The 11,472-nt window shown below is 30.9% G+C and overlaps 1 protein-coding gene across 1 annotated transcript; it reads right to left on the reverse strand.

Moving 5' to 3' along the window:
• Positions 1–722: 722 nt before the first annotated feature.
• LOC105214539 (polypeptide N-acetylgalactosaminyltransferase 1) lies at positions 723–10,824 on the reverse strand. Its single transcript, XM_011188025.3, has 4 exons — positions 9,077–10,824; positions 6,869–7,268; positions 6,545–6,666; positions 723–4,612 (listed from the first exon to the last, which is right to left on the reverse strand). The coding sequence occupies exons 1-4, from the start codon at positions 9,796–9,798 to the stop codon at positions 3,979–3,981; spliced, it is 1,878 nt and encodes a 625-aa protein (XP_011186327.2). The 5' UTR covers positions 9,799–10,824; the 3' UTR covers positions 723–3,978.
• Positions 10,825–11,472: the final 648 nt, after the last annotated feature.

Genomic DNA, 11,472 nt, shown 5'->3' on the forward strand with positions numbered 1-11,472 from the left:
GATATTCTTTTCTATTTGAATTATCTTGAGGTGAGTATATATGAGTGCTTTTTGTAGACATTTCAGCAAATATTCATACGGTATAAATTTACAGACATATTTATTTATGCGCGTATATATAGTTACAATAGTTGCGGTAGGGAAGAGGTCAGCTGGGAAATATTTTTTGATTTTTATTATTTTTTTAATTATTTTTATTTTTTTACTATTTTTTACTTTCAATATTTTTAATTTTTTTGTTTTACATTATTTTTTAATTACTGTTTTATTATATTATTTTTTACTTTTATTATGTTTTATTTTACAATTTAAATAATGTTTTTTTTCTTTTTTTTGGTGAGTTCTAAAATTCTTGGCACTTATGGTATAATTCTTTTACGGTGCACTGATTTTAAATTTTTCATTTATTTTTATTTTATTATATTTAATTTCCTCGTTAACGTAATAATAATAGGGTTTTATGTTCATTGATCTGATATTTGATTTATTCAAACTATTATTTTTTCTTCGTACTCTCACTGTCTTTTAGTCAGCAGATGATTTTGGGGCTAACCTCATGGCTTAAGGGGTTATATACAGTTAGACGGCCGAAAAAAAGTGAATTTTCCAGAATTTTTTCTGAGAAAACTTTTTAATTTCCAAAAATTTTTAATTTTTATTGATCCAAAAATTTATACACATATTATGGTATCTTTTAACTGTATTTTAAGACTTAGTACTAGTAAAAATATTTATTTGAAAAAGAGCTACAGCAGATCTCCAGGAGCTCCTCTCAAAAAAGACATTTTGCGGTGACCACTACTCGGAACTGGATCATCCAAATTTAAAAAACCAAATAGATTTCGTTCAAATAATGTTAAATCTAGTAATTAATCGAAGGTATAAGCAAAATAAAATTTTTTGACAAAATGGCGGTTTCTCAAAAAAAAAAATCGTTTCTTCACCGGTATTTCGGCTTTAAATTGTTTATAAAAAAAAAAAATATTTATCGGAGAGAAAAAATCTTCGATTAATCACTAAAAAATATATTTAAGAAGGTCGTGTTAAAATTTGAGACTAATCGTTCTAGACGTTTTCGAGTAATGTTGGTCACCGACTTTGAAAACACCATTTTGAGAAAAACGCGTTTAAAGTTTGGACCTTGTACTTCCAAGCACTCTGAAACGCCTTTTCAAATTTTTCTTTTTTGCTTGTAACTTTGAAAATATTCACCGCAACGATATGAAATTTTCTGTGTGTATTCTTAAATATATGTACATTAAGAAAATGAAATAAAAAAAAATCGATTTTTTGAAAATTTTAACTGTATATAACCCCTTAATATTATTTAGAAGCCTGTCATCTAGCTATTCTTAAAAGCAGCTACGGAGTTTGTTTCTTCGCACTTGGTGTTATCAACTCTTTTTTCAAAATTATCCGATACAACAACATCGTATTTATGAATTTATATTATACAAACTTAACATATTACAAAAACAAAGGAGGATCAATTTATGATCTATTTATCAAGCATAAATCCAAGTTAAGATCCAAAGTATAATAAACGACTTTTCCGCCGACTATTATTACTATTATTTGTCTTTAAAAAATATATTCTCTTATTTAAAAATACTTTTATTTTTTAATGTCAAAATTATTTTATTATTTTTTATTTAAATTGTATTTGTTTGAAATTTATTTTTATAATTTTTAGTTCAGTTTTAATTTAACAAATAAAATTAATAAAAAAATATAAAATTATTTTTGTAAAAATTATTAAAAAATTTATATTTTTTAGTGACAAAATTATTAATCTTTATTCAAATTTTATTTATTCAAAAATTATTTTCAATTTAGTTTTAATTTTGATTTTTTTTTATTATTTTGATAATTGAATTTTATATATATTTGTATCCGCTGACCCCTTTCCTATGTTTAAAAAAAAATCATCTGAATTGACTTTTATGGTGGTTCGCTTGAAAAGTTTACAAGATTTTTACCACAGAGTTGCAATTATATATATGTAAGTACATTTAATAGGTATGTATATTTCTAGGACACAATTTAGTGAGTGTAAATTATTTTTTTTTTTGATATTATGTAAAAAGTAATTATTTATTTATTATTATACTATATATACATATGTATTTATATATATGTAGTTATATATGTGTGTATGTTTCATAATATTTTATATATATTTATTTATGTATATTTATAGAAGTCACTGTTTTACTTTAATTTCTTTTTTTTATGATTTAAAATTTTTATTATAGCGAATTGTATCAAAAGGAACTTAGCCAATATTATTAATATATTACAACAGTAATATGTTAATGTGTATATACAATATATATATATTTTTTTTATTGGTATGGGAAGAATGTATATGTATGTATATATCTTTAAGTATATAGCATATTTTATAAATTCTTATACATTTTTTTCATTTAATAAAATAATGTATATATAAATATTTTAATTTATTTATTTTATTCTATTATTTTTTTTGTAGTAGTGAATTATAATGTTCCTTATCATGACCTTGTATATAAAAAATATATTTATTTTTTTGCTATAAATTTTGCTGCCTGTATAAATGTTGCAAATATCTAATATCGGGTGCCTTAAGTTTTTTTTTCTTTTACAAAAAATTATGCTTGCAATTTTTTAATTTGATAATTATTTCTATTTTTGGATCTATTTATTAATTATTTTTATTATATTTTTATGTATTCAGTTTATATGATCACCACACGAGTATTTATAAGGAAAATTGTGTGTATAAACGTTTTTCTGGTACATTTTATAGCAAATATTAATAATAAATGTATTTGTTGTTATAAGAAAAATATAAGAAATTAAAAAAAGTAAGGCTTTGTGTGAAAAAAATTTATAAAAAAAATTGAATTCTTATTCTTAAAAAAAACAACAATATTATTAAAAAACACTGGTTTAAATAATTATCATGTATGCGTCATATTTAATATAAGAAATTTAATATGCTAGGAGAATTAAAAAAAATCTATATTTTTTTGTTTAAAAAAATAAATATTGTGTTGGAAAAAATTAATTTTTTTTTTTAATTTTTATACATTACTATTTAATTAATTTTTCCGTTACACAAATTATTAAATTTTTTTTAATAATTTAATCATAAATCAATAATAATTTTACTTGCATTGAAAGCATGAGAAAGAGGTATAAAATATATATATACGAGGACGGGCACAGCGCAATAGACATACATATTATACATAAAGGGTATATATGTAGATTTCTAGTTAACATTGTATGCTATAGTTTTGTATAATTAAAACTAAATATTTATACAATCAATATATACGTTGCTACTTAGTATTTAAGAAAAGAGGTAAATGCAAATTTGAAACAAAAAACAAAATTTACGATACGATACGAATAATATTGTCTATTTACTAACTATTTGTGTATTTTAACTGTCATAACTGTCATCAAAATGCGTGTTTTATTGTCATTTAGTAATTCGAGTTTTAGTAACTGTGAGATTTGCGTAGTGTTTGTGTATTCGTAACAAAAAAAAAATATTGTTGTTATTGTAGTTTTCACTGTATTTGTAACTACTTTAAATTACATAAAAATATATTTTAGCTAACTACAAACACCGTTAGGTAAGTGTGACTACACCACCAGTGTCATAAGGAATGCATTTTTTACATAATTACCGATTTTCGCGAGAGAAAAAGCTGTTTCTACAACAGCGACTAACTTTAGAGGTCATTAAAATATGTAATTAGCAACACAGTACAACTTACGTTCCACAAAAAAAAAAATAAATTTGCGTTTACTAATTACATTACACAGTGTGATGTTGTCAAAAATTAATACATCAAATTAATTAATGTGTGTTACACATACATATGTACACATATAGATATATGAATATATAAAGTGTTCTCAATATTTACACAATGGCTTTAACTTTCGACTTAGTACTAAATTGCCTGCCGCTTTACACTCTCACAGCAACTTGTCATGCTGTATGGTCCAGCGTTGCGTCTCACTGTCACTGTCACAGCGCGCCACTTGTATCTCATCGGAACTGCGCAGCTCCATGTGGTCCAAGCACAGCCCTGTGTTTACGTGTATCAGATGCTCGTTCTCGTAGCTCCACTGCTCATTGTAGTCGTCGTTGTCCATGCACGACACCATCTTGACGACGCGCACATCGCCACCACTGTGCGGCACGGTGGCGCAACTGAGCTCGTTGCGCAGCACTTGCGTGTTCGTTAAGGTGAAGAATTGTGATTTCGTCAGCTTTTTGGCACACCAAAATATACCCAAATTGTAGGGTTTCTCATTGTTCTGCGACAAATCGTCTGCGCACAGGTCTTTGCTGAGCGCACGTATACGGCCGTAGGCCAACACGTTTTTGGTCGGCACGAATTTCTCGGGGTAGATATTTTCCAAATACCAATTGAAGCTCTTGCAACGCAATTTCTTACGCAACAACTTGCGGTGTGTCATATCGCCGATGTCCGGATGGAATTTCAAGTCGGGACGATTGAGGAAGAAGAGATTCACATAGCTGTCCATCCAGACGAGCGCCATGCGCGCGGTGTTGATGCCATGTGTGTCGCGATCGTTGGGGAATCTGGAAGAGAGATAGAGCGGAGAGATGTTGTTTTATTAATTATTGAGATAATACATCAAACTAATTATTTCAAAATTTAATATTTTAATTAAACATTTTTTTTTTAATTTTTTAGTTGTGAGTAATAACAATGATTTATCAAATATAATAAAAAAGTAAATAAAAATATTTATAAAATAAATAAATGTAAAATAATATTTTTATTCTGCAAAATATATAACTAAAATTTATTTTGAATATTTTTATACTCTCGCAACAAAGTTGCTACGAGAGTATTATAGTTTTGTCCACATTACAGTTGGTTGTAAGTCCTAAAACTAAACGAGTTCGATATAGAGTTACATATATCAAAATGATCAGGGTGAAGAGTGGAGTTCAAATCCGAATGTCTGTCTGTCCGTCCGTCTGTACAAGCTGTAACTTGAGTAAAAATTGAGATATCTTGATGAAACTTGGAAGACGTATTTCTTGGCACCATAAGAAGGTTAAGGTAAAGCTAGGAAAGTAAAATTTGGTATGAAGGATCGCACTATGAAGGGGCATATGTGGAGCTATATCAAGATATCAAGGAAACTTTCTAGAGTCCAAAAAACGAGAAAATCGGATTATAACCACGCCCACCTCCCATACAAAGGTTATGTTGAAAACTACTAAAAATGCTTTAATTCAGTAAGGAAAACCAACAGAAACCTTAAATTTTATTATAAAGAAGATGCAGAAGAGTTGCACTCAAAATGGTATACAAAATTTTAAATGGGCGTGGTTCCGCCCACTTATGGGTCAAAAACGATATCTCCGAAACTACTTGACCAATTTCAATGAAATTCGGTTCATAATGTCTTCCTACCTTTCCAATTAGATGTTGTGAAAATAGTCTAAATCGGTTCACAACCACACCTCCTTCCCATATACCAGAACTATGAAGTCGGTCAAAATAGTTTACTTTACAATATATAAAGTGAGCACTAGTGAAGATATCGGAACAGAACTTCGCCGAAATATTGTATTTAAAGAGTGCCATCACCTTCATCAATTCTAAAAATCGTCGAAATCGGTCCATAAGTTTAAGTTGGCTGGATAAGCATTAAATTGTCATCTCAAACATGTTTCAATATTTTTATGAAAAGAATATAATTTAAATTTCAAGCTTATTTATTAATTCACAAGCTGAATTATTTGTAAAAAAATAAAAAAATATACACATATTCCAACATACAAATATATCCAGTTGTTTCAATATTTACAATTTCAGGAAGTCTCTTCAATTATGTGCTGACATTGTTAGTTATTTTCATTGTTAAGTCGACAAAAGCAACCGTGTTGTTAACCTTTAAAACTTCATATAGCAGCATAAGCTCTTCTCTAAACATAAAAGATAAAAAATATCCACAAAGAAAGGTCTACGTGGACTTCTTAACTGATGATAATGAGAATAACGGCCTATATAAGAAATGAATATGCACATATATATATGTACATATATAGTATATTTAACCAAGTATTGGTCTGACATTGGCAATTTTTTTTACTTTTTTAGAAGTATTATATTTGTTGAAAGTGCGTATTTAGGCCTAAAACTAGTTCCAGCACTTGCCAAAACAATTCTAGTACATGTTTACACAAGTGTCTAAATATTCTAGCGACCCGCTACACATATAATATGCTCAAATTTTTGCTACAATATGTGTAGCGCAAATACAGTAATATTTAGGTCTATATATAATATAAATATTTACAGCAAATATAAAGATATTTCGCGTTTTTCGAATACATAGAGACTTCATAAGAATAATGTAAAAAAATTTCGAACAAAATTTTTCTAGAAATAAATATTTTGTATGGTATTTATGGACATATATTATATACACATTATTAATTATATTTATTTATTTCTTAATATGTATATTTATTTGTTATAGTATTTTTACTTACTCGTATGGATGAAAATCACGGAAAACGTGTCCCACACGCGAACAAGGTATTGTCTCAATTGTGCCACCGCATTGCCAAATTCTAAAGGACATCTCAAGATTTTCACCACCCCAGCCATCCATCTGAAATTAATAAAAAAATATATTATTAATTTAAACATTTCAAAAAGTTAAAGAATAAAACAAAATAATATTAATATAAATTTCAAAACAAAAAAACAATACAATACTTTTCTAATAATACTCTAAAATACTATTCATGTTTATTAAACATTTTTTTTTACATAATAATCTCAAATAAAATTTTCCAACAAATCCCACTCACCTGCTCATCATAACTCCCACTATCCCAGAAATAGCGTCGATCGATTGCAAACAAACCACCCGCCATAGTTGGACTGTAGGCGGGGCATATTTCGCGAGGTTGATTGCATTCACGCAATTGACGTTTCTTCTCGCGATCCGACACTTCAATCCAATCGAAGTGACCCGACCACTCGAAACCACCAACCTGGAATGATTTATAGCCATTCGTGCTGTATTGGAAATCTTTCGAATCGATCACATCAATAATGGGCACCAAAACACTCGTACGCGATTCCTTGATGCGCTGCAACAGTGGCTCACACCAACCAATATTCGCCTCACAATGTGCGTCCAAGAAGATGAGCACATCACCGGTGGCTATACGAGCGCCGGCCAAACGGGCGCGTATCAAACCGAGACTAGAAAGTGGTGGATGGGAGAAAAACAGAGTCGTTAGTTATCTAATTGCAACAAATCAAATATCAAATGGCAAAAACTACGTAAATGTGGCACGATGAAAGCAAGCGTTGAGTAGTGGACAGTGGGCGGCAGGCTGTTTGAGCCAGCTCACTAGCATGTGTATCATATTTTAGTTTATTACATTGGAGGCATTAAATTACTTGATCTTAGTTAAGGCATTAACATAAATGCGTAAAGTAGATGAATGTGATACATATGTACATACATATATCAGTAAGATTAAAAATAAAAGAAACAGCTGTGCTAATAACATCTCTCTAGTTCCTCTACGCTGTGTATGTATGTTTGTGTGTGTGCAAAGCAGTCACTGTTGCGTGCATTGACGTTTAGAAAGCAAAACAAACGCTACGACAACAACTATGTAGTATGTCTCAGCCTCCGCAGCGTCAAGTATTCAAATTAAAAGCAGACACACAAAATGAAAAAAAAAAATAAAAAAAAAAACGTTTTAAGCAAAACACCTCAGCAACAAGTTAGCCACGAAACCAAACTAAGTTACAAACACTTTGTATATGTTTATGTATGTATGTAAGTAGTTTGTGTAGATGCAAATAGAAAAGCTGCTTAGAAAACTAGTAAGCTTGGCTGTTGGCGCAATCGAACGCTGCGGCACTGAATGCCGCGCAGACTCGCACCTTAATCGATTTGAAGTTTGAATTGTGAAAAATGATTACTATATGATGAGCGTCGAAGTTTGGCTGAAGAAGACACTGCTTCCAAACTCTCTCAAGTATGTACAACTGTATCACGAAGCCATTTACAAGCAGAGCCAGTTTCGGTCATAAAGTGTTCAACTTTGTATGGGCACATCTTTTAACACTGCCAGCGTTGACAAGTGGCATTTAGGCCAAACGATGTGAAAAGACTTTTTTGACCTTTAACAAGATGACTTTTCGTTATTTTAAAGCTAGCAACAACATTATGTGGCATGAAGTTTTATAAGACGCAATGAGATGTAGAACTAGCGACAAGCATGATGTATGTATGTACATTCTAAAGTCTGTGCAAGCATACTTTTTGAAAACTCAAAAAGATAAAGTTTTTTTTTATTGAATATTCGCGTTAAAATATAAGTGAATGTGGCATGTTCTTTTGATTTGACTATAAGTAATCTTTTTAGTATAGTTTATCAATATAACCTAAATTTTTTACCAAATAAGCAAGTTTACCAAAGATTGTCCGTTAAAGCAATTCTACAACTTTAAAAATTATAAAACATTCTGAAAAACTACTTCAACTTATCTATGTATGTTCGTTCGTATGTATTACAAAAAACATTTAACATACGTATGTCAGAAGTCTAACGACTTTCACATTATTACATATATCTTATCTTCAATTTGTGTTAGAAATTTCTTGAGCATCACTTCCGTTTGAAATCACAAATCATTATTGTGTTTTTATACGTTGAACAAGGCAATTTTGTAATCGTTTATGTGCTACTTTTGTTTGTGTAAGTAAATATGCGCTAACTGCGCATTCTAAGCGGCATGGTCCGCTTTTGGCATTGACTGCGCAAGCTAAGTCAATTCGGTCAATAGTTTGTGGTCACGCTTCGTTAGCTGTGAGTAACATCTTCACATATTTTTAGCATCTTATGAAATATTATTGTGCAAACATACAAAAGTGCAGTAATAACACGAAAGCACAGAAGTTTTTATATGCACATACTTGTAAATATATAAATTGCATGTAAGCAAAACCACTTAAGCTTTTGAAGCACACACTTTTAAACATTTAAACTTACCGATTTTTAAGCCGCAGCACTTTCACCTTTCCATTCGGTATTCTCGTACTGATATAATAATCCAATTTACCGTGCAGCTCCTCATTTGTGCTACCATCATCAACCAAAATGATTTCCTTCAACAGTTTTCCATTGCATGTATTCAAAGTACTATGCACTGTACGCACCAGCACTGAGTATGGTTCATTGTAGAATATTACGATGACACTAGTGCTAGGCAGCGTGGTTACATCAAAAGTCTGCCGCAAGCATGCTGGATGGCGCGAATCTGCTAGAGTACGATTATAAGATAATCTTTCGCTGATTTCTTGATTTAGTGAAATCTTTTTGTAAATTTCATCGCCGCGACGTGCTGCTTCACCACTCAAATGTGTAGCGGTACCAAGTGCGCCTAGTGCTGGATCTTGTTTCGCCAAATCCATACGTATGCTTAACTCATAGATTGATTCGGTTGATTCAATTTGTTTTGGTTCCGAGATTTCAACATTATTAGGTAGATCAAACGCACGATGTCGTGGGTTGATGCGCGCTCGGTGTTCGAAATTTTCTTCTTTAGGTAGTACATCGTTGTGTTCCTGTAAGCCTTTTAATTTTGCATTTTGAATTTGTGTTTCTCTTATAGTGTCTTCTACTTGCAGCACTTTAATGTAAAGTATAAAGCAGAGCGTAACCAATGCAAAAATTATCGTTTTCCCGTAAAAAGAACGCAAGGAACGCAACATGTTTAATTGTGTGCTAAAGGCTAGCTAGGTGCAGTATACGGGAGGTGGTGAAATGTACAATTGTGATGGTGAGTGGGTGTTCTTTTGTTGTCGTTTTCAAACTTAAAGGAGCAGGGATGTGAATACGTCGTCGACGGTATACGCATTACCGTAGACTAGAAGTCCGAAGCAAATTATTCCGATAGTAAATAATCCGCTCTCATTTAGGTTAGTTATACGTAGTATATTGCGGCTCTACTTCTACTCGGACATCCAACTTTCGCCTTTGATTCTACACCAATCGAAAATGGAATTTTATGCTAATGTCAATTCATTAGCTTTTTGGTTAGTGCGTTTAATCGTCGTTTAGTTTGTACTTCTTTCGCTATGGCACAATTTTTTAGAAATCCAAATCCAGTTTTACCGCTACTACCTAGTGTATTTGCATTTAACGTAGTGAACCGTCGTTATTCGACCGTCTGCGTGATGTGGCCAAAACGTACTAACGCAAGTGTTGAGTCTCACAGATCATGACTTCTAGCTGACGACTCACCGTCACCATCTCAATTCGTAGCACAACAACATTAACGGTTTGTAATATTTTTGTCTTTTTGCCTAGCTACTGTTGAAGACGATTCTACCGTCACTAGCACTGCCCCGCCAGTCGCTAGCTTTTTTGATGCTTTCGCTCTAGGCATTCATATTTTTTTGCTGTTGTTAATACTCATTTTTTCTTAAGCTCTTCTTTCTTACAATTCTCGACGTACTCAATGAATTCTTCCGACACTCAATATGTTACAAACTTGTTATTTTTTAATAAGCACTTTGTTTCCTAAACTAATTGCAAAATAGTAGTTCTGTTGGTATTCAATCAGAATTTCGGCGTTTCACACATTTTCAACAAAAAAATTGCAACAAAATATGCTTCTTTGTGAATTGGTAAGAAGGTGTATATAAAATATAATATGGCCAAAACCGCAGCTGCACCCACAATTGTTGAACGTGTTTTTATTTGTGTTGTTATTGTTTCCTGTTGCTTTTTGCAGCTGTTTGACGTTTACTCAGAAGCAGAATTCTGCATTTCAGTGGTCTCTTACATGTTGTCTCCGCAGACAATTGTTGTTATCGCGAATATATTATCACTACTATTATATGAAAACAAGACTGTTAAGACATATTGCTAAGATTTTTAGAAGTTTACAGAATAATTATTCTAAAATGACATATACATACGAAATGGTCTTTAAAATTATCAAATAATATATTAGAAATATTTATATCTTGCAATAAATCTGGCAATAACAATTGGCTGTAGATGCGGCTTCCAGAACGAAATAAATATTTCTTTGTTTGTTTTGTTTTATTATTTTGTTTTGTCACAGGTACCAATATTTTTCCCTCTCACCAATGTTGCTTCTTTATTAGCGCTTTTCATCATTGCCAGGCTAAATCCATATATTTCAAAAGTGACACGAAAGTAAATAATTTTTTTAATAATTTTGCTTATAAAAATTATTGTTTAATGTTAAATCGATAAGCTTTTAGTATAAATTGATCTGCTTCAAACATGTGTATTGTTAGTAACAAAATCGCCGGGTATTGTTAAGCACAAGATATATATTGAACAGTATTATTGCGCAATAATTATGTGTTGCCGGAAACAACGGATGTGAGTTGACACAAAATGTCAAATAT

Source organism: Zeugodacus cucurbitae, chromosome 6 (assembly GCF_028554725.1).
Source record: "Zeugodacus cucurbitae isolate PBARC_wt_2022May chromosome 6, idZeuCucr1.2, whole genome shotgun sequence".
Lineage (NCBI taxonomy): Eukaryota > Metazoa > Arthropoda > Insecta > Diptera > Tephritidae > Zeugodacus > Zeugodacus cucurbitae.

What these genes read in the sequence shown, in the direction of transcription:
- LOC105214539 (XM_011188025.3), bottom strand. Translation starts at nt 9,798, where the DNA reads ATGTTGCGTTCCTTGCGTTCTTTTTACGGGAAAACGATAATTTTTGCA. An exon ending in GTGGGAGTTATGATGAGCAG is followed by an intron (nt 6,667 to 6,868) that starts GTGAGTGGGATT and finishes TATTAATTTCAG; the next exon opens with ATGGATGGCTGGGGTGGTGA. An exon ending in CGTGATTTTCATCCATACGA is followed by an intron (nt 4,613 to 6,544) that starts GTAAGTAAAAAT and finishes TCTCTCTTCCAG; the next exon opens with ATTCCCCAACGATCGCGACA.